General features: G+C 38.3%; 2 protein-coding genes across 3 annotated transcripts; both read left to right on the forward strand.

The window, feature by feature from the left end:
- Positions 1 to 802: 802 nt before the first annotated feature.
- On the forward strand, positions 803 to 8,569 carry rprd1a (regulation of nuclear pre-mRNA domain containing 1A). The gene is made up of 7 exons (XM_004074194.4): positions 803 to 1,222; positions 3,388 to 3,517; positions 5,149 to 5,255; positions 5,377 to 5,471; positions 5,612 to 5,738; positions 6,340 to 6,515; positions 7,662 to 8,569. The coding sequence occupies exons 1-7, from the start codon at positions 1,072 to 1,074 to the stop codon at positions 7,743 to 7,745; spliced, it is 870 nt and encodes a 289-aa protein (XP_004074242.1). The 5' UTR covers positions 803 to 1,071; the 3' UTR covers positions 7,746 to 8,569.
- A 150-nt stretch (positions 8,570 to 8,719) lies between these two features.
- Positions 8,720 to 22,388, forward strand: LOC101158462. Of its 2 annotated transcripts, XM_004074363.4 has the most exons (13): positions 8,720 to 9,076; positions 10,504 to 10,572; positions 13,478 to 13,502; positions 17,449 to 17,535; positions 17,631 to 17,770; positions 17,855 to 17,974; positions 18,047 to 18,092; positions 18,991 to 19,894; positions 19,971 to 20,079; positions 20,164 to 20,229; positions 20,324 to 20,425; positions 20,526 to 20,712; positions 21,487 to 22,388. In XM_004074363.4, the coding sequence occupies exons 1-13, from the start codon at positions 9,011 to 9,013 to the stop codon at positions 21,684 to 21,686; spliced, it is 2,121 nt and encodes a 706-aa protein (XP_004074411.1). In that variant the 5' UTR covers positions 8,720 to 9,010; the 3' UTR covers positions 21,687 to 22,388. The 2 variants fall into 2 exon arrangements, with proteins under 2 accessions (XP_004074411.1, XP_011479522.1); XM_011481220.3 differs by lacking the exon at positions 13,478 to 13,502 and having other exon boundaries at positions 8,726 to 9,076.
- The last annotated feature ends 1,049 nt before the right edge of the window (positions 22,389 to 23,437 follow it).

The raw sequence follows: 23,437 nt of genomic DNA on the forward strand, positions 1-23,437 counted from the left end.
TTATAGCATTTTTTGGATCACTGCTGCCTAAAAAGGTTGAAAAATGGTGACTCCGAATTTTTTTTAATCAGTTCAAACTTCAATTTCAATATTTAAAAAAATGTATTTTTGTCTACTTGTTGAAATAATCTAGAAAGTACTGCTAAATGTACAATTTTTCATTAATTATTTAGCGTATAACAGTTACGTTTGTTTTACTTTCCTTTTGTTTTAATATTTTTCCTTTTATTTATTGTGTAGCACCTAGAGACAGTTAAATATTTGAACAAGAGATTTATAAATTCAGTTGTTTTAAACTTGGGGCATTAACCAATCGTGTTGAACGTGTTACTAGACTATGTAGTTACGATTGTTTTTAAATTTACTTCTTTAGCTGTCATTTGAGTATTGACTACTCCTCAATTCTTCCTCGTTATTTTTTTATGGTATTTTATTTTATTAAGACAATAATATAAACATATTCTATGCTTTTATTCTAAATGTGATCTGGTGTATTGTACCTTTTTTTTTTTTTTTTTTTTTTTTTTTTTGGTGTATTGTACCTACACCGGTCCTTCGGTGAGATGACGGTGGCCGAAAGGTTGCATTCAAGTCGGCGCGGAAATAAAAAATAAGAATAACGCTGATAATATCAAAACTAGTTATACTATTTATAAATTATGATTATAATATATAAATAATATAATAATATATGTATAGAATCTTCTTGAAAAATATTTGTAAAGTGGTTTGTGAAGATGAGCTTTCTCACTTGAAGTTTTGATGATCGTTGTAAATCCTGTTTACATGAACGCATCATTTAGGCGGAAGATCCTGTGCTTTTATTCCCCTTCTTTTTTTATTACTCAATGGGTTCGCCCAAGCAAAAGCAGCAAGATAGCCACCACCAGGAAGGTGGCTTTATCTTCTGAGGAAACTAGTGATATTTTAACGGAGTGATAATCAAAGAAAGACCGGATGGCGAAAGTTATTGGAGAAAGCTGCTAAGTAAGTTGCAGACACCTGCGTAAAGGACAACCTCCATAATAGCTGCCCGTCCAAGGGTCTCGACTCCGGGGTTTTTACGTCGAGATGTCAGCATTCTCCGAGGCAGCATTGGAGAAGAAACTGTCCGAGCTGAGCAACTCTCAGCAGAGCGTGCAGACACTGTCCCTGTGGCTCATCCATCACAGAAAACACTCGAAGACTGTAGTCAACGTGTGGTTCAACGAATTGAAAAAAGGTAAGCTTTGTGTAAACAAAGTAAACATAACAATAAAGCCCCTGCAAAGCACTAGTAATGAAGTATGCGGCTATTTCAGCTAACCGAAAGGCAGCTGTATTTTAGCTAACTATCGTTTAAAATGGACTTTGCGGGTTGTTTAGCACAGTTGCTAACGCTAGCAAGCAACAACAGTATCAACTAGCTGTTTTTTTGTGTGTGCATGTTTTTTAAAATCTTTTTATTGTGTGTGTGTGTGTGTGGGGGGGGGTATTCTTTTAAATATTTATACATTAAGTTTAGCTTCAAACCTTTCTCATTTTTTTAAATGTGTTCATGTTTTTCGAAACTCGATTAACTAATGTGCCATCACGTCACAACGATGCTAAAATGTGATAATGTAAATGCACAAATAAACTTTTACAATAAAAAAATACGTAATATTCACACCCTGAATCCTCTTGTTGCAATTTGCATTCGTTACGGAGTTTAACTATAACTTTAGCTATAAAAAAATTGTTTTAAGAGCAATTCCTAAGTGTATAACTACGTTATTCAAAAGTTCATCATTGCATTATTGTCTAGCACTGCCTAAGCTCTCCTAGGCATGGAGTTCAGCGCTTCACAGGTTGCCACTAAAACCCTTTTCCACTTCTCCGTGATGAGATAACGGAGCTGGCAGACAGATTTCAGACCTTATGCTCCTCCGCCTTTCATTTTAGGACGCCCCAAAGAGGCAGGTCTATCACCTTTGCCCTCAGTCTCTTTAGCTAGGCAGTGGTCATCTTGGAGGTGTGTTTGGGGGCATGTTCATGCCGGGATACTGCCCTGTGGCCTAATTTCCAGAGGGAGGAAGTCATGCTTGTGGTGCAGTGGTAGGGCGGTCGACCCATGATCGGAAGATTGCAGGTTTGATTCCCGCCTTGCACACCCATGTGTTGAAGTGTCCTTGGGCAAGACACTAAACCCCACCTTGCCTCTGGTGGTAGGTTGGCGCCAGTGTTCGGCAGCGGAGCCGCCATCAGTGTGTGACTGTGTGTGTGACTGGGTGAATGGGTCTGTGACTGTAAAGCGCTTTGGGCCTTGTAGGTAGAAAAGCGCTTTACAAGTATACGCCTTTTACCATTACTCTGCATCACTATGTCACAGCATGTTATCATTCATGTTTCCCTCAATGACCTGTAGCACCCCAACGCCAGCAGCACTCATGCAACGTCAGATCATCACTCTCCCACCACCATGCTTGGCTGTACATAAGACACACTTGTCTTTGTACTCCTCACGGGGTTGACGCCACACACACTTGATGTGATGCTGAGAGCGTGCACTCAACTTTAGCCAGTCAACTCTGAGTCAAACTTGTCTTTTTAAACCACTGGATGGTTTTGGTCATTGTGCTGCTGCACAGTTTCAGGCTGTTAACAATTCTCTTTTTATCAGACCATGTTGAACTTCCAGTGACCACGTTGAGAGTGTAAGACATTGGTAACACTAAAGAGTCACTTGGTACCGGGGAAGAAAAATTACTAGTTGTGCCCAATTTACACATTTTCACTTAGGGGCGTACTCACTTTTGTTACCAGGGGTGCCTGTATTACAAGTAATGAAGGAAACATAAGTTTACACGGAAGTTTAAACAAGACCACTGACTCCTTTTTATTGTGTTAAAGGGTTATTTCCTCAGTGTTGTGCCATGAAAAGATATGAACAAATATACGCAGAAGTATGAGGAGTAGATCAGATACATTTTCTTAAGCAATGTTTATTTTTCAAGCTCTGGCTAATAATGGCACATTTTCCCTGGAGGAGCTAGTCCACAACCTAATGACACCTCAAGGGGACGTTGTATTTCGGGAAATTGTGTGTGCACTAAATGTTTGAATGCATTCACAGGGGGTTTAAGGGCTTTAATGCAAACCTCACAAATAGAAGCATTTTTTTATTTTAACAGACTGCTCTTATTTTCCAACGTGTGAATTCCTGACGATTACCGGTATATTTTCCCGTCAGGGTATTTGTGGGCGAGAAAATCTAAAAGAATCACCATATTTTTTATTTTCTGTCCGAATACAATCACACATTGTATTGAAAAGTTGCCAGTAGATCAAAACCATGAAACAGTCAGCTTCTTTTATGTTTTTGTCTTTCCAAACAAATCGCGGTGTGTCTTTTGTTCCTATTTGCAGCTCGGGTGTCGCGGAAGCTGACCTTCCTTTATTTGGCCAATGACGTCATTCAAAACAGCAAGAAAAAAGGCCCAGAATTCACCCTGGACTTTGCACCAGTCATCGTAGATGCTTTTAAACACGTATACAGGTCTGATTTGTTTTTTGTTTTTAACAGTTTGATGCTTTGACTTACAGTGGTAGACAAAATTGTTGGTACCCCTCAGTTAAAGAGAGAAAGTCCACAATGCTCACTGAAATGACTTGAATCGTTCAAAAGTAACAATAAATTAAAATTTATTGAAAATTAAATAATTCAAATCAGCCATTACTTTTGAGTTGTTGATTGACAGAATTATTAAAAAAAAAAAAAACTAATGAAATAGAGCTTGAATAAAATGATGATACCTCCATAAAAGACTGAGAACTAATTGTCCAGGGGGTCATGATGGACTCAGGTATGTCCTTGAATTGACATCACAGCTGTTTTCAAACCCATAATAAGTCAGTCTGACTATTTCAAGGGAGACAAATAGTCACATTGCTGTTTGGTGAAAAGGTGTGAACCACACTGAACATGGACAACAGAAAGTGAAGGACAGAATTGTCCCAGGACATTAGAAATACAATTATAGACAAACATTGTAAAGGTAAAGGCTATAAATCCATCTCTAAGCAGCTTGAAGTTCCTGTGATGACAGTGGCACATATTATTCAGAAGTTTAAGACCCACGGGACAGTAGCCAACCTCCCTGGATGTGTCCAGAAGAGGAAAATTGATGACAAATTGAGGAGACGGATGGTTGGAACTGTATCCAAAGAGCCCAGAACAACCTCCAAAGACATTAAAGGTGAACTCTTAGATCAAGGTACATCAGTGTCAGATCGCACCCTTCGTCGTTGTTTGAGCCAGAGTGGACTTTTGAAAGGAAATCATAAAAAAGACAGACTGGAATTTGCAAAAATGCATGTTGACAAGCCACAAAGCTTCTGGGAAAATGTCCTTTGGACAGATGAGACAAAACTGGAGCTTTTTGGTAAGACACATCAGCTCTATGTTGGTAGAATCAAAAATGAAGCAGACAACGAAAAGAACACTGTCCCTACTGTGAAACATGGAGGAGGTTCAGTTCTGTTTTGGGGCTGCTTTGCTGCATCTGCCACAGGGTGTCTTGAAGTTGTGAAGGTCAAATGAAATCTCCAGATTATCAAGGCATTCTGGATAGAAATGTGCTGCCTAGTGTCAGAAGGCTTGGTCTCAGTCGCAGGTCATGGGTCTTCCAACAGGACAACGATCCAAAACACACAGCCAAAAACCCCCAAGAATGGCTCAGAGAAAAGCGTTGGACTATTCTAAAGTAACCTTCTATGAGCCCAGATCTGAATCCATTTGAACATCTGTGGAAGGAGCTGAAACATGTCAACAAAAGATTGCGTTATGGGTACCATCATTTTTGTCCAGCCCTATTTCATTAGTTTTTTTTTTTTTAAATAATTCTGTTAATCAACAACTCAAAAGTAATGGCTGATTTTGATTAATTTTCAATAAATGTATTGTTACTTTTGAACGTTTCAAGTCATTTCAGTGAGCATTGTGGACTTTCTTCATTTAACTGAGGGGTACCAACATTTTTGTCCACCACTGTAAATACCAACCTTTATTTGTTTTTATAGCAAACTTTGAGTGCTAGACTACAAAAACTCAATTGTTGTTTTTTTACACTAAGGGGATGAGTTCTTGCATTAGAAGTGAAGTGATGTAATTTTTCTGTTTGTGTCCAGAGAAGGGGACGATGTTTGTAGAAAACAGTTGGGTCGAGTTTTATCCATCTGGCAGGAGAGGGCTGTTTATGAACCCCACCTGCTGGATCAGCTCTCCCAAGTCCTGTGTAAGTTTTAAACCCACTTTTGTTCCGTTCTGCCTGATGTGATTTAACAACAATGATATTCGGGAAGAAAAATAAAATAAAAAAGTCAGGCACAGCATGTTCTCCTTATTATTGATCCTAGATGGTGAAGCAAAATCAAAGAAAAGGTCGTATGAAGAAATCCACCCTGATGATGAGGGCTTTTCTTCCCACAGCTCTCCCGCTGAATCCCCACAGGTGATGACCCAAAAGGGATTGCCAGCATGTTTGTAGTTTGATGCAGTTCTGTACAAGTCATGCAGGAAGCCTGATATAGCAGAGTTATAAAACATTTAACCAGTTTTTTTTTTTAAATGCATTTTGTCCTCCCGCACCAGACTGCAGAGTTAATTCGAGCTCTGCAGGAGCTAGAGAACGCAGCCTCCAGTGACTTGGTGTTGCGTCAGCGCATCTCCTCCCTCCCCGATGAGGTGCAGGATACATCACTCCTTCACAGGATCACAGGTGAGCTGGAGAACCACGAGGAGCAATATCGGAAGGTTGATCAGGGAGTTCAAAAGATCAAACTGAGATGCCCTTAAACATTTGTGGTTGTTGAGGAGTAAAGTACTAAAAAAAACACGAATGAATAAAACTTTTACTTAGGTTTTTTAATTATTTTTATTTTAGTTCTGTTCAAGCTAGGTCACATTAAGTAGAAGCGCTGTTTTTGTCTTTACTTCAACTTGGCACAGGCGTGAACCCGGAATCATCTTCTTTATAATTTTATTGTACTTGTTCCTGTTAAATCTGGATTTTATTTAAATTTAGTTTAACATTTACTCTTTTTTTTTTTTTTTAGTTTAGAAATCTTTGAGATATTGATCTGTTTATGTTAAAAAACATTAAAAAACAAACAAACTATCATCCAGCCGTCCTTTCAAAGTAAAACTGAAATCATAAACCCTTTTCTGTTAAACCTAAAGCAACATCATGAAGCAGCTGTAGTGGTTGTGGTCAGACAGTGGCTGTGGTCAAAATGGTTTTAAAACGATCGGCTTCTGCGAAAGGGACAAGGGAAAGAGGTCGATGCTCTGTTGATCTTAGTTCTCTGCTCTGGCTCCAGATAAAGAATCCGGAGAGCGGCTTTCCCGGCTGGTGGAGGAGGCCTGCATGTTGCTGGCAGACTACAGCGGCCGCTTGGCAGCAGAGATTGACGACAGGAGACAACTGACGCGCACGCTAGCGGTCTTCCTGCAGAGCCAGAAGGACGGTTTGGCCCAGAACGAGCAGAAACTAGAAGTGCGTGAATAACTTCTGACCTTCCTTCTTTGACTTTGATATTCTGATGGTTCTGTTTGTGTCTCGCCTGCCTCACTTTTTGCTTTGCTTCGATTTAGCCGCAACTCTCCCTGCAGAGGTCCCTTTCATCTCCTTCACTAATTTGCTCTTAAGGTGGATCGTTTGTTAATTATGAACAAAGTCTAACCTTTTAAAAGAAACAGTTTAAATGGGTACATTTTCAGTTGAGTCCAGGTAAGTATTTACTCACCTTTTGGATTAAAAAGGTGTGAAACGATAAAATTCTCCTTCAATCAGTTCTCATTTATGTCATTAACTTTAAGGCTTGATCCGCAGGGTTCCAGTGGAAAACGTCTCATGTTAATCAATTTGAGAATAAAAACCTGAAAATAAAACATGGAAATGATTTTGAGTGTTCTTTTATTTTACATTCACAGCTTCTGATAAAGTCTGCATCATATAAATAACCATATTTCTAGTGTTTGCAAACGACCAAGAATCAAAACAATCAACATTTGGAATGAGATTTTTTTATTTAATCTGTTTAGCAGGTATAGTTAATCATATACTTTAAAGCAAAAAACAAATTGGAATTGAAGAAGGCCAGTCTGAGTCAATCTGAAGTGGTATTTGTGGAGATTTTGTGCTCATCTCGCGATTCCCATATAAGGAACATGTATGTAGACGCAGAAAGCAATAATGCAGCATTGATTCTCATCTATCCTCAAGCTTCATTGATTCTTATTTGTATTAACTCCTGCTGTTGGGCTGCCTGGCTTTTCTGTAGGAGGAAAAAAACAAAACATTACGTTTATTTAGGAAAAAAACAAAATTATAGTTGTTCCTCCCATCAGGGGAAAGTGGTAGCCCTATAGTAAAGCTGCAGTCAATTGTTTTTACATCCTATAAATCGTGCCAATTAAACAAAGTAAATGCATTCATTTTTGAAAAAAACTAGTCATTTTTTCAGGACTGATCAATCAAATTAGGCTTAAATAGTGCTTTAGTCTCCATAAACGTGGACTAAGTGTGCCATGAAATGGTAATAGACATTTTATTAAAATGAAAAGACGCCAGATCCAGTATTTTCATTTAAACAATCTTAAACATCTGATTTTTTTTCTTCTCATTTTCTGCACTTTTTAGGAATACAAGCGCAAACTGGCGAGGGTGACGCAGGTGCGCAAGGAGCTGCGATCACGCCTCAGCAATCTTCCTGAAAGACTCTAGAACTCCTGGAACTGCATCTCCTCACCTTGTTGCCATGTTGCTACTAAAACAGCTGAACTTCTGTGATGGTGTGCAGTGATTTGTGGTCTTCTGTTCTGGCTACGTTATTTTCCACATGATGGTCTATAAATTCCCTTAAAACAAAGAGAGAACAGAGTAAACAAATACCTGACTGCTTTGATTTTTAGTCTTTTTTATTGATTTATTCGTTTACAAAAGTTGTGTCATCTGGCTGTGTACGTTAAAAGAAAGCTTCAAAATAGACTACTTCCATTTTTGTGTTTTTGATTTGTTGTAATTTGTATTTCTGTTGTGACATGTTTTTATTTTTCTAAATACATTGCTTACTTTTTATTTTGTTGGTTGTTGAGCTCTTAAGGTGCATGTTTAAAAGCAGGATCATCCAGTATAAGAGGAAAAAAAAGGAAATAGAGAAATTCAATACTGTCCTAGCGAACATGATTATTATTTTGCATCCATAAAGAATTGTGAGTTTGTTTTTTGTCCGGCGTGTACATATACAGATTTACATGTAAATGTGGTTGAGTAGGCTGCCTATAGGTGCTCTTGATTAGACTTCTTGCAATGTCTCACTATAGTTTTGTCTACATGCAGTGCTCGGACACAGATGAGCATGACAAGTGTGTTTTCTTGTTTGCTCTTTTTCCTCATAACTTCAAATTTGGCAGCCATGCAGATTCTTTACAGAGTTTGAAAAGAGCACTCGTTTTCAAAAGCTTCATTCTGTAAGAACAATCGTTTGTTTCGATAAAATGAAGCCAATGCTTTTTAGAAACCAAATAAATAGAGACTATTCAAGTGTTTTCTGAGCATTTTGTTAAAATGTGTGGCTATATGCTGTACAACCTCTAGGGGGCAGTGATTGGAATCACTTTGTTATTCAAGATATTGTGCGTTTGTTTTACACACCACCGTTTAGTTGTATTTTCTGTTATAGTGACATTCGTTCGTAACTAGGCTCCGCCCACGCGGGATGAGGAAGAAACCTTTCCGTAATATACAGGAAGTTAGCAAAATTTTCGATGAATGGGGTTTTTCTGCTAAGCGATTGTTAACGCTAAAGAGCCGAACATTTATCCCCATTAATATTAAATGTCTACACGTTAGCTAGTTAATGTTGAAACAAAACACAAAAGGTGTTTGCAGGAAACAAATATTCTAAAGGTTTCGTCAAAGATTTTTTTTTGGTTAGACGCTAAGCTAGTAGTACTAGCACACAACCACGGATTGTCCAAAAGACGACCATGGCTTCAATAATGGACGGCCTTGAGACACCATATGAGGAGGATTTAGAGTTTATTCAGTGCACGGTAAGATGACCAACATAAACGAATACACTTTGAATTATTAAAAAGAATCAAGTACGTTAAATAAAGCGCCCCAGCTCAGGGTAAACCCATTAGCCTCAATTTAGCTATCATGCTTTTGTGAATTTAAAGACCCACTCAGACGAATATTGATTTTTTTTTTTTTTTAAAGATGGAGGACATCTATAAAGACATTTTAACTTAAATTACATTCCTGATTTCATTTTCTTAAATCGTGGTGAATCAGGAGCAGTTGTAAAATAAAAGGACGTTGGAAATAGGTCGTCTGGTGTAGAACCTACAACGGCAAGCACAAACTCCCTCGTCTGCTCCATTCTGATGCATCAGCTTGGAGACAAATAGATACTTGTACGTCTTTGTTTTCCTCGTCTGAGCTGGAATCTGGCTCAAAACTGTACGACTGGATGGCTTCAACATTGCTCGCCATTTTTTGTTGCACCAGTAATGTTAGGTAGTGGCAGTGAGGGGCTGTAAGCTAGCAGGAGAGCCTGTAAACAGATGGATGATGGGAAGAGGGTAGGCTTACTCCATGCCAACAGTCCCACTCACAACGCAGGCGAATTCCTAATGAACTACTGCCACTCTGCAGAAACCTTGTCCTAGAAAATGACAGTTTTTTTGGCTTAGAATAGCATAATCATAATCAAAAGACCTCTGAAAACACTTGAAATCAACACTCGAAGTGGGTCTGTAAAAACTTCATTGTGGGGATTGCACAGTTTATTACTTAGGATGGAGTCATGATAGACTTAAAATTAGTAAAACAATATAGTGTGGTAGTTTGAAATGAAGTGTTAATCTGCATGCATGTTTCAGTAATCTCTGAGTCAAAAAGTAGATTAATTGAAATAATTTACACCTTAAAAACTAAATCTAAATTTATCAGAAGAATTGGTTTTCCCTATAAAACAAATATGCTAAAGTTTTTAAGTCAAAATAAGCTTTTCTGATTTTCTTAATTCAATGAGTATTTGTAATTTAGTTAATAAAATGCCACATTTTTATCTTTAAATCAGTGCCCTTCTGAAAACTGTCATAAGCAATAATTAAAAAAATGGGTTTATGAATGTAAATGTAAAAAATGAATTATATTGAACTTTTGAATTCAGATTTAGTCAAATTTCATTCTTTGGGACAAATACAAAGCTATTCAATGAATGGCTTTTCAGTTGTCAATAAAGGAGAGATATTTATCTAAAAAAAACACGTTTTTTCTGCTTTTATTGGAATGCTGAGTTAACTGAAGATCGTTGGTCGCTGTTTGCTCAAATTTGCCTTTTAATGCAAACAGAGCCCTCAGCATATTAAATTAAATGGTGCTTCTTTTAAAATAAAATGTACTTTACAAATAACTTGTCCAAAAACTATCAACAGACTAACAGCAACTGATATTTTTTTCTCAAAACAAGGTTTGTGAGAAGTCCTTAAAGGGGGAATCCTTGTTCAAGATACACCTGACCACACCAGCACATTTAAAGGTATTATGCTTTATTTATTCAAGAGGGTGAAAATGTCTCTGTGAAAGCTATTTTTATCACAAATAATCAGTTATTCACCATACAATGTAAAAAAAAATAATACTTGAGTGTAGAAATATGTTTTCTTTTTCTTTTTTTTTTGCTGGGCTTAAAATAATATTTTACTGGCATTTTTCCAACAACAAATTCTTCTTGTTTTGCTAAAGTTATATGCCTTGTTAACACAGCTGCATGTGTTTCAGTTTAAAATCCAAGATTTTATTTTTTTATCTAAAAACTCCTTAAAGGTTTTCCTTGGATGCTTCAGTTGGAGATCAGCCCTATTTTATTAGGTGGGTCACTGCCAGAAGCTTTCAAACACTTGAGCTTTAACCCCTCAGATGAACTGGTAAAGCAGAAACTCGCAGCATTCCTGCCCACCTCTCTTGTCAAATTTGTCATAAACAGCGGTAAAGCCAGAGCTGTGTGAATGTGTAAACCTGATCCGTCTCTGCACAATGAAGCGGATCTCACCCTGCTGCGTCTGCAAGGTTGGTTTGTCGGGTGTAAATTATTAAAAGGGAACACCAGCAAGCAGTTTCTTGGAATTTTACCAGCTTTCTTTTAAAAGGGGTTAAACTTTGACGTTTTATATTTAAAGTCATTGTAACATCTGAACTCACCTGCTTGTTTCTTATCAATCTTGGAAGTCCTTCATTCCAAAAAAAGAAGCTTGGTTTGGTTCTTACCAGATGCTATAATCTGGAATATTTTTCTAGGCATTGGTTTTCAGATTTCCTTTTCAGATTTCACGGCATGTGGAACACAGGAAGTGATACTATGCCAATGAAGGAGAAAAGTTTGATTTATTTTCAGACATATCTGCAATAAACAGGAGTCTACAACGTCTTCAATTTCTTGTTGAGCAACAAAACTACGACAAGATTGAACTCCGATCTTTGCTCTTTTAAAGTGTTCCTTGCTTAAATGATTTGCCCACAACTGAAATTATTATACTTATTATAAAATTGTGGTTGTGGTAAATGGTAAGTACTTACAGTGGGACAAAAAATGGAATTGTCAGTCTCTGGTTCTGCAAAGATGAGAGAGGTCTTTGTGGTTCTGATCTGAGTCCAGGATGGACAGAGTTGATTTGATTTTAGCCCCTGCAACTGTGGCCTCGAATTTCTACTGGAGATCGCAAGTTTTTAACTGGGACTATTTGATCTTTCACTCTTTCAAGCATATAAAGTGCAATAGAAGGATTTGCATATAATATTTTATTCTGGTAAGTACACACTGGTATTGTAAGAAGCTGTTTTTCAGTAGGAGTGCTACTCATCGAGGGGGTTGAAAACTTCTCAACTTCAAGTTCAAGCCTTGACTTGGACCTAAAGTTTCAGGATAAATAAGGAAAACACATAGTGTCATCCCAGCGATGAGTAAAACGATCATCAAAGAGAATACTTCAAACCTGTCTGACGGACGGAGGAGGAAACCTTTTTTTTAACACTCATTTGTCATCCGTCTTTTTGTCTTTGGAGGAAATGGCAACTATCTCTGCGTAAATCAAACATTTTTGATTTTTCTAGTTGCCTTTTGCGCGTTCTCTGGGATGTTTAGAACAACTGGGATCCAATTTCCTCTGACGTGTTTCTGCCCTGACGTCTTTTTTTCTTCTTGGACTTGCACAAAACAACTGGACTGGAAGGCAACTTCAGAAGATGTCAAACATCTTATCACACTCCTTTTGATGATGAACAACGAGACTTTTTTATTCCTGGTTCTTCTTTAATGGCGGCACTTCCAACAGCAACATAATTTGGGCGACCTTTTGGACCACATTCTCCCAAATACTTGCCTTGAGTTGGTCACCAAAGGTGAGAGTTGACATAAATCAATGGGTCATTTTTCAGCCTCATTTTCTCCACGACAGACTAGTTTGTGGTTTGCTGCTGCTTTCGTTCACAAGTGGCGGTAAGAAGAAAGCGTATGTTTGTTTTTATGTGGTGCATGTAAACTTCTGGTTTCAACTGTATAGCAGGTACTTATTTCCAGCTCATTGAAGGAAAATGAGTATTTATTTCCAATGGTTTCTTTATGACTTGGTGGCATTCATTCTCATCTTTGCCACTTCTGTCTTCCTATCATCATTGACTCTTGAAGTCACTTCTTTTCTTTGCATTTTTGCACAAAACTTGATCCACAAATTCAGTTTTCTTAAGGTAAGACTTGATAGTTTCCTTTTTGCTGAGAAATGACGACCAGACAACATTCTTTTGTGGCAACATATGATGCACTTTGAGCCTTGGATAGATTTACTCTAACAGGCAGATCTGCAAATGAATACAATGGAGTTTGGAAGAGATAAAAGTACTTTTCTCTTGAGTGCTGGAAAGTAACTGAAAAGCAAATCATGTGGTTAGTATGAATGGACAAAGCAGGACAACTGCTTCTGACATTCTTCTGTCTTTGGAAAGGACTTCTTAAGAAGCTGTGGCACTCAAAACATGGTTTGAAGGATATAATTGGTCAGATGGGATTTCCAAAGACTGGACAGTCTTATTACACTTTCCATTCTCCAGAGGACTTTTCCTTCAGCTTGATTAGTATTTTTATTTTTTTAATATTCTGAAAATGACTTTCGGATTAAACAGATATACTGTGCATGAATCCAAGTGACTACACTGTAAAACTTGGTGGGACTCACTCACACTTGTCTCATTGAGTATTTTTGTGCTTTAAGAAGACATGGGAAGACGAGTCACTTAATTCCAAGTAAGTTGTGGTTTTATGTAACTTTACAAAACATTTTTTCCCGCAATCTAACCTTTTCTCTGTTTTTAGCGGATGAGCAGGAGTAATTATCTGGATTGTTTATAAGCCAGTGGTTTAACATTGATTGCTTTCCTTTCATTTTTGGCAGAAAGAGCATGCTGTTGTTGCTTCTGGTAAGTAGAATTTATCTTTGTTTTCATTTTCCTCTTTAACATCCTGTCCTTATAAGTAGATGCCACTACTTGTAATTGTTCCGGTTCGTTACATTTTATTCGCGATAAATCGAATTTAGCCGAACCTGGATTTTTTATTTTTATTTTTACGTTTTTTGCATTTTGCCCTTTTGTTTGCTGCAACATCTCCTAACACCAATAAAGGTATACTTGGACAGATGCTGTAAATGGCCTTTTGGGCAAGTTGGAAAGAAGTTCTGACTGTTTTTGTGACTACTGGACTTACACAAGGCATACAAAGCTCAAAGCTCCCCATCCGAAAAGTCCTACGTGTGATGACATGTCCTGGAACCATTGCTGCTCCAGTTGGATGTCCCTAACCTGGATGAAAAAGCTTTAAAAGTAAAGCTTAATACTGTCTGTCGTCGCCTCGTGCCAAGGTCTTTTCCTCAAAAATTGGCTCATCCATAAGTTGCCTAGTATGGTAAACGGCTAAACTTATATAACGCTTCTTTATCTTGATTAAGATCCAAAGCATTTTCCAGTCATGGTCCCATTCACCCACCACACACACATTCACACACTGATGGTGGCAGAGCTGCCATGCTCGGAGATAATGGTACCACCAGAAGCAATATGGGGTTCAGTGTCTTCAACGCACGGCAAAAGTGGAAACCAAACCTGGGACTTTCCGGTCAGAGGTTGACCGTTCTACTATGTCACCACAGCTGCCCCCAGCTACCCTTGAAGAAATTCCAAAGAAACTGAAGATTCTCACCATGGAAAAATAAAACAAAAGCAGCAAAACCTTAAAGCTCTTTGGTGTTGGACAACACAACAGAAAAGGTCTGGCAAGTACACTCACTGCCCACTTTATTAGTCACACCTGTCCTACTGCTCGTTAACGGATATTTCTTATCAGCCGCAACTCGATGTTTTCACGCATGTAGACATGGTCAAGACGATCTGCTGCAGTTCAAACGGAGCATCAGAATGGTGAAGAAAGGTGATTGAAGTGACTTTGAAAGTGGCGTGGTAGTTGGTACCTGACAGGCTGGCATACCAGAAACTGCTGATCTACTGGGATTTTCACCCACAACCCTCTCTAGGGTTTACAGAGAATGGTCCGAAAAAGAGAAAGTATGCGGTGAGTGGCAGTTCTGTGGATAGAAACGCCTTGCTGAAGCCAGAGGTCAGAGGAGAATGGCCAGACTGGTTCCAGCTGATAGAAAGACAACAGTCTCTCAAATAAGCACTGGTTCCAACCAAAGAGCATCTCTGAATGCACAACACGTCCAACCTGAGGCAGATGGACTAATGCAGCAGAAGACCACACCGGGTGCCACTCCTGTCAGCTAAGAACAGGAAACTGAGGCTACGATTCACAAAGACTCACCAAAACTAGACAACAGAACATGGAAATCACGTTGTCTGGTCTGATGAATCTTCATTTCTGCCACAACATTCTGATGGTCGGGTCAGAATTTGGCATCAACAACATGAAAGCATGGATTCATCCTGCCTTGTTTTAACGGTTCAGGCTGCTGGTGGTGTAATGGTTTAGGGGATATTTTCTTGGCGCACTTTGGGCCCCTTAGTACCAACTGAGTATGGTTACAACACCACATTCACCTGAGTATTGCTGCTGACAATGTCCATCCCTTTATGACCAAAATGTACCATCTTCTGATGGCTACTTCCAGCAGGACAAGGCGCCATGTCATAAAGCTGGAATCATCTCAGACTGGTTTCTTGAACATATCAGTGAGTTCACTAGACTCAAACGGCCTACACAGTCACCAGATCTGAACCCAATAGATCACCTTTGGGATGTGGTGGAACGGGAGATTGGCATCATGGATGTGCAGTCGACAAATCTGCAGCAACTGTGTGATGCTATCATGTCAACATGGTCCAAACTATCAACTATTTTGTTGAATCTATGCCACTAAGGATTTAGGCAGTTCTGAGGACAAAACGGGGTCCAACCCGGTACTAGCAAGGTGTACCTAATGAAGTGGCGGTGAGTGTATTTACCACTATTTTGAGAGCAATAGTTAATATGTGTAATACGTCATTTTAGAGTAAAACCACATTATAAAACGACAGGGTTTATATCATCAGTCAAGTGACCGCATAGATGGCTTTTCCTAAATTTGATCTGGGATTTTACAAAAAAAGTCGGAAGCTGATGCTCTAGTGGCTAAAATACTGATTTAGTCCAACTTTCTTTTTATTTATTATTGGGTGTAAAACATGTTTTTAAATCATTTAGGAAGTTAAATTATTCGTAAAGAATAATACAACAATCTGATATTCAATTTGGAATTTGTTATAAAGGAAGAAAAGAAAAAAAATAGTCCACTGGCCTTAGGATAAGTGTTTTTAATTATGAGATGTCATCAGGACAACTATAGCATTGATTAAAATGACATTCTCTCTAAATCTGATAACCTTACTTTCCATTTATTGCTAACATCTTCTACTGGTCCAATCTGAACATTTACCACTCAAACCTGATCTTTTTGAACTACTTGGTGAGTATATTCTCACAATTTCTATTTCTTACCAGAGAAGAGGCTTTTGAAGAGAAAGCTGCTTTGGGAGTCTGGAGGGGCCTAAAAAAAGCTCATTTTTTGCTTGGATGTAAAGGCAGAGATAAATGTTGTGTGGAGAAAAATTTATCTTTTCCGCTGGAGTTTTACATCATCATTCTTTGCCATTTTCTTGGTGAAACCTTATTGGAAAAAAGGAAGGGTGATGTGACACAAGTCATTCTGCAGCGCTGCGTTTGGGATTTTTGGAAACAAAGAAGACCGGATTTTCTGTGCTGCTCTGGCCAGGCAATGAAGGGTGAAGAAAAGACACTAGACGTATTAGATCCTGAAGCGTGAAAAATAATCCTGAGATGGGTATATTGAGTGGATTTTACTCTGCCTTACTCCACAACATTCCAGAAGCAGATATTGGGCAGACGAAAATGGTTAAATTCTGCGCTAAAATAACCCCAAATCACTAATCATCTCCACTCTCACCCCCAGGAAAGGAAATAGAAGAAATAAAGCACCCATATTCTGAACCCCTAATCCCTTTTGGGTCACAGGGCTGCTGGAGCCTATCCCAGCTGCAGTTGGGTGAAGGCAGGGTGGACCCTGGACAAGTTGCGCCTCCATCCCAGGGCCACAGACACAACTAGAGACTATTTAGTTTGAGCAATGAACTTGTGAGGCATGGTTTTGGACTGTTGGAAGAACCAGGAGAAAACCCATGCGTCCATGAGGAGAACATGCAAACTACAAACAGAAAGATCCAGCGGGGATTCGAACCAGGAACTCGGGCCTTCTTGCAGTGAGGCATCAGTGCTAACCACTACACCACCTGCAGGTGTTTGGTACAAGACTGGGTGTAGGCTTTTATTTTAGGTGTAAATTGGACTTTTTAACCCAGCTTCCAGTGGTCATAGAAAGGTCTACAACATTTGGTACTTCCTCGTTTGCGTCAAAGTCAGGAACAGGCAGGTTGAGGCTTGGGAAGAAAGCCACTGGACAAACGATCCCTGACATCGCCCAAAGTATTTTGAAAAACAAAGTTTGAAGTGGATCGCGCACACAGACTGGTACTTTCACTGCCAACATCAGTTGCCCCGAAAATCAGCAGTGCAATGGAGAGTAAGAGTTTTAGTGAGTCCATATGTGGGTCTATCCGTCTGCCAATCAAAACACATGCCCCCTAATAGAATACAGTAAAGGCTACCATTGGACAGTAAAACACATTATTCACACAAAACAACCTCAAGGAAGTTTTTACAGTAATTAATGTTTGAGTTCACTTAACAAAAATTTGATGTAAGATTGATTATATCCAGAGAACAGGTCAGTGCAAATTCTTAAAACTTGGACTGTTAGTCAGGTTTTCTGTCACTAAATAATGACATTTGGTTTTTCAGGGCAGGCTGTCAGACAAAAGATGGTGCCAAAATTTACAGACATAATCAAATACCTGGATTACCTGCAGCTTGATGAGCCCATCATTGGTGAGTATGTTTTTTTTCTTTCTTTTTTCAAAAACAAATCTTAAACTTCTCCTGTAAATATTTTCCCATTTGTTGCTTTCTTTTGGGTGTTTTAGGTTTGAGCTGCTTGGAGGAGGTGCCTAATCCCGATCCACAACTGGGTCCTAAATTCATGTGCAGGCTGTGTAAACACCCCGCTATACTCACAGACATGGTCTGCCACGTGATTGGACGGAAACACAGGCAGAAATATGTGGTAAATTACTACTACTTCAAATACTCCACTAAAAACAGTCTATCCAAGATCCCTATTATTTTCAAACTCTGGTGTTTATTGTAGGAAGCAAAGAGGCCAGACTTGGTGACCTGGGATTACAAAATCCAAAATACCCAAGCGGGGAAGATCATGCGTGCTAAAGCAGAAATAATAGAGAGACAGGATGGACGTGGATACCCACAGGTAACTTGATACAAATTTTTTGTCAAATGGCATACAATTATTGCTGGGATTATGACATTCTTGTTGTTTCAGATCATGAAAAGAAGAGGAATTGAAGGGAAGTTAAATATCTTAAGAAGTAAGTATAGTTATGCATTGAAGCTCGGGGAGGAGAATGGTATAAAACTGGTGTAGAAGCACAAAAAGTTAGGAAAATATGTTTGAAATATTTTTCTTTGCTATTTATTTTTTAGCCTCTATTTCAGGTTGTTTTAAAAAAAACAACATATGTTTATTGTGTGTCTGTTGGAGAAAAATGGACTTTGCTTCCAACTTTTAAATTGGGAGACTTTGGTTAAACATGTGTTACTCCTTTTACACTTTAGTCATCCAGTCCTCCAAACACCAAAAGGTCAATTGCAGAATAAGCTGATTAAGTGATATTAAGCTGTTTTTCCTCATATTTGGAATTTCCTTATCTCCCATAAAGTTTTGTTATTTAAAAAATTGGACATGTCAGGAAATATTGTAATAAATAATTGGCAAACAAAATTGTGCTTACTTTATGCCGGGCGTATGTTTACACGCTCTCCCGCTAGCTTACAGCCCCTCACAACCCCAACCTAACATTACCAATATTGGAGCTATCCAGCCGTACAATTTTGAACCAGATGTCGGTTCAGACGAGGAAAACAAGGAAATAAGTGGATCTAGTTGTCTAGAAGTAGATGAATCAGAATGGAGCGGAGCAGGGACCCTATGGCCTGCTGTAGTAGCTTCTGCACCACACTCACAAGTTTTTTGCAACATCATTTTTTGTCTGGTCATGATCCACATTAATTTTAATGAAGCAATACCCAGAAATGTCATTTTAAGCCTACGTTTCTTTATGTCCTCAATCATCAGAAAAATGCTGCAAGAACATGTTAAAACACTCAAAAAAATGGATTTTTATCAGCAAGGGCCTTAATATTCTTATGGGAAATATTTACAATACAAAAATATTTCAACAATTAACTCAAATACTTGTTCTCTAGTTCCTCCAAGGCAGAGGCAGAGTAAAGAGCAGAGCATCCCACATCGACCCACTTTAGATGTGCCACCACTACTACCAGAATTTGCAGATTTTAACAACAGGAAGAGGAGCTGGGATTACCCAAACGCGCCTGGATTACACCCAGATGCGGATGCAAATAGAGACAGGCCGTTTCAGAGGGAGGCCGTTTTCAGCCAGCACCGCCCTGCAGATGAGTTGCAAAGAGGAGCGAGTCTTTCTAAATACAGAGAATGCAGCATGAACCCTGATTACCACGCTCCGTACGAAGAGCAGTACGTCCAAGATCCACAAAGGCGGAGTTTAGTTGAGCCGCTAGAACGTCCCGTGTATGACAACAGGGAACCTTATGGGCAAGGTCATGATTACCAATCAGAGGCTGCTTCTTCCTACAAGAGACCCTACTCAGAGAGAGATGCTTTAGAGGAGTTCTACGCTGAGGAAGTTAGGCGTGGGAAAAGTTCACACGAATACCAGACCCCCCATCAAGGTTACACTGGTGGCGATCAACAACGCTGGTCTCTGGAAAGAGAATCAGGACAGCATGGTGGTCTTGACAGAGCTGGTAGACGAGGATCAAGTGAACCAGAAGCCAAGAGAAGGAACGTATCCGCAGCCCTGGAAGGTGAAGGAGGCCAAGACCAGCTGTTTAACATCATCAAAGATTACCATCATGAAATGAGATACATGCATCAAGAAAGATCCTTTGACAAACCTGGGCCGAGCAGAGAGGAGTCCCCAGGTGCTCCGGTCGCCACCAACATTTCTAACATCCCAGAGCCCTTCAAGCGTTTCCTGACAGGAGGTGTGATGAACGAAGGCCTGGCCAAAAGAAAAAGTCGCTTCTCTGATGCCACTCCAGAGGAGCTGGAAATGACAGGCCAAATGTAAGTGCAGAGGTGATGCAATCTTACAGGTAGAATCCATGTATTAAATGACGTTCATGTCTCGTTTTTATTAAAGGTTTCAAGGTGCAAGTAGACCTTCATATTCAGCTGCTAGAGAAGAGCCCCGACCAATGAGAGCAGAGCAAGGAGGAGCCCAATACTCTGGACATTATGGAGAATCGCGGGTGACTCTTGTTTGAGATTACAAGTTTTTAAATGTTTTACATTTGCTTTGTTAATGATAATGACCAGTTTCTTCTTGTTTTAAGACTCCTCATCATAAAGAGGGCTATCACCAAGGAAGTTCTGAATCAGAGGGTGTCTTTGATATGCTGGTAAACAACTAACGGTTTTTATTTCATCATGTTCTTGTGAAACGGCCATGAAACATGGCCTGATCAGTCTTTTGGGTCACGTTGTTTCCTTTAGAAAAATGTTGAAATTGAAGATTCAGAAGAAGCAGAGTTCCTGAAGAGCAAACTCGCCACCCTTATGAAAGAGTTCCAGGCCAAAAAACGCGAGAAGGGCATGGTATGAAATCCTTAATGTCCAATTTACTTCAATTCCCACACAAAGCAAAATTCTTTTGGTATTCAGGAAAAAGAAAAGTCACTCTGCTTTGGTCCTGCAGGCTCCTGGACCACATGAGAGAAACACAAGAGAAAGCTTTGATCACACACGACTGGAGGACCCTGCTTTTGGCAGCGGTCACAGAAGAGGGTGGAACCAGCGTGAACATATACCTGAGGAGCACTACCAGGCACATCGATATCCTGCTCATGAGGAACCACAGCAATCAGTCAGAACCCGTTATGAAGGTACAAGAAATTAGTTTTCCTAAAGCAACTTGTAATGGGTTAGACAATTAGGACTTTTATCAGAAATATAAAAAAAAAATTAAAAAATAACCTTTTTTCTCTCTGAAGTTGATAAATCCTTGCAAATTGACAAAAACATTTCTCATTTAATGTCTTAATCTTATTTTGATATTTTTAAAAATATTACTCAGATATGGGGGCTCAAAGAAACTGGCAAGGACCCTTAACTTTTAAATTTGAACATAATTTTAACATTTTAAGCTTTTTCAAAATGCCAGAGTTCAACGCAATGTTATTTTTTGGCAATACCAATATCTGAAATTAATGTGTTAGGCAAGACATCAAGGAGTAAGTGTTGCCTTTTGGATAATGGTGCTACAAGCTGCTTTTGTTACAATAAAAACATTTCTATTGATAACGTTTCAAGTCCTGCAGCACCCCCACCTGCTGGGAGCTTTCTGCAAGGACCCTAAAAGGGGACAACAGGTTACTTCCCCTTCAGAATTTCACCTGTAAATCAAACTTTTGATTGACACCCACTTTTTGATCTGATCTATGAGAGAGAGCAGAAGAAAGTGTTTTTCCCCCCCTTGATGCTCCACTTTAGATGAATGGGTAGATTTAAGTTCTGCAAATAGTATTCTGACTTGTGTACAAACCTTTCATGTTAGTTGTATTTTTTTTTAAACAATTCCATTGTGTTATTGTCAGGCACCGCCAATGGGGTGTTTTACTCTACAGCTAACAATAGTTCTCCTCTCTTGTTTTGTGCAGACGAGCTGGCATCTTATCCTGAAAGGTTTCAAGAACCCATGCGTCCTTCAGAATACCAGCCTGGAGTTGGTGAGAGTCGAAACTCCGGTGTGCCTCCTCATTTCATGGAAGAAGGAAGCAGGAGACTCGGGGATCCCAGCTACTCTAAAAATCTGGATAAGATCACGTCTGCCCTCCTGGAGCTTGTGGCTAGAAAATAACTGATGCCTCATTTAATGGAAAAAAAAAAATTAGACTGACGACGGAGTTTTAGGGCCAGTTTACAAAAAATATATATATTTTTTTTAATTTTGTCTTTTAAGTTGTAAATTTACAAGAAAGAAAGTCATAACTGTTAAATTACAAGCTTTTTCTCGTAAATTTACGAGTTTTTTTCTCGTAAATTTACATCTTAAAATCTCGTAAATTTCTGAGAAAAAAACTCGTAGATTAACGAGGAAAAAACACCAAAGTTTTCTGTTTATCGGAGCCTAGTTTGAAGATGAAATATGTGGAGCCTTTTGTGAAGCTTTATTGAGTTTAGTCGTTCTGCTCTGCAGCTACGCGGCATTCACTTGCTGCTGCTCCGTATGCTCACTTCCACTTTAAGTTGTAAAATTACGAGTGTTTTTCTCAGAAATTTATGACTTAAAATCACGTCATTTTACTTTTAGTTTTGTGGCCCTAAAACTCCGTCGCAGTAAAGTATCTTTGCCAGTTTAACTTAAATGTATTTAGTATTCAGTTTATTTTTGCTTTAATGATTTGTCACAATTTTTTTCTATGTTGTTGTCACAATAAACTATCTTCTACCACTGTCTTTTTTTTGTTAAATTACTAAGTAAAAAGAAAATAAATGTATTTTTGACTTTTAAATTATGTGTGCATTTTGGCCTAAACCTAATTAAAAAATGATTGCTCGACACATTTGTGTTTTTTAGTCAAAAAAATGTTACCTTGACATTCCATCCTATTTTATAGATGGGATTTATTATGCTGCTTCAGTTTGAGATTGCCAGATATTTTAGTTTATTGAGCAGGGATGTAATGAACTGCAAAAGTACTTTCAGATAATAGCTCAGAATTATCCGTTTTATGTTTTGTTGATTAAAAAGAAAAGAAAAACGAGGAAAAATACTAAATTTATGCATAGAAAACTAGTTGGACAGCAAGAGAAAAAAGTCAAAGTTTTGTAAAATTAGCATGACATTGAGCAATCATAAATTTAATGATGCAGTGTATTTGAGCAGTTAAATCAGAAAATGCAAATCATTGAAAAATTATAAAAAGATTCACCATCAAAAAGAAAAGTATTTTTCAAATTCATAAAGTGAAGAGTAAAACTTAATTTAATTTTGCCATTTATGCATTCTTAAATATAAAAGCTTCCTACTGTTGTACTGAAAACACATGTCATCAAAAGTATCCAGATGAAATTAAATGTGTGATAAAAATCGTGCTTGTAAAAAAACAGTACAAGTAAGTCTAGATACCCACAGACACATTTAAATGAAAACATTTGCATCCATGTAATCACATCTGTTTCTAATATGCATGCAGTATAGAAATATGAATTTATTACTCATCTGCATGATAGTTGTATATCTTTATAAAAGTTTTTGCTTGGTTGGTTTGGTTATAAATGTATTCTGTTCCACACTGGCTCCTCAACTGGAAATAAACTTCTTTGTTTGTGGACATTTTTAAATATTTATATACTTTCCCTTGTTAAGATTACACAAAAACTATGATAAACACTAAAAAAATATAGTTTCATCTATTTAAATACATTGAATTAAAATAATTTAATTGTTGACTTTATAAAATATTAGATTATTTATAAACCTAATTAAAAAAAACTATGTCTTATTAACGTTATTTTTCTTTGGTCAGCAATAAAATTACATAATTTGTAGCTTATCACATTAGTGTTACCATATGTTCAAAAAGACATAGTTTCATATTTTTAAGA

Source organism: Oryzias latipes, chromosome 11 (assembly GCF_002234675.1).
Source record: "Oryzias latipes chromosome 11, ASM223467v1".
NCBI lineage: Eukaryota > Metazoa > Chordata > Actinopteri > Beloniformes > Adrianichthyidae > Oryzias > Oryzias latipes.

What these genes read in the sequence shown, in the direction of transcription:
- LOC101158462 (XM_004074363.4), top strand. Translation starts at nt 9,011, where the DNA reads ATGGCTTCAATAATGGACGGCCTTGAGACACCATATGAGGAGGATTTA. An exon ending in AACACAGGCAGAAATATGTG is followed by an intron (nt 17,771 to 17,854) that starts GTAAATTACTAC and finishes TGTTTATTGTAG; the next exon opens with GAAGCAAAGAGGCCAGACTT. An exon ending in CTGGAAATGACAGGCCAAAT is followed by an intron (nt 19,895 to 19,970) that starts GTAAGTGCAGAG and finishes TTTTTATTAAAG; the next exon opens with GTTTCAAGGTGCAAGTAGAC.
- rprd1a (XM_004074194.4), top strand. Translation starts at nt 1,072, where the DNA reads ATGTCAGCATTCTCCGAGGCAGCATTGGAGAAGAAACTGTCCGAGCTG. An exon ending in CTCCCGCTGAATCCCCACAG is followed by an intron (nt 5,472 to 5,611) that starts GTGATGACCCAA and finishes CTCCCGCACCAG; the next exon opens with ACTGCAGAGTTAATTCGAGC. An exon ending in AGAACGAGCAGAAACTAGAA is followed by an intron (nt 6,516 to 7,661) that starts GTGCGTGAATAA and finishes TGCACTTTTTAG; the next exon opens with GAATACAAGCGCAAACTGGC.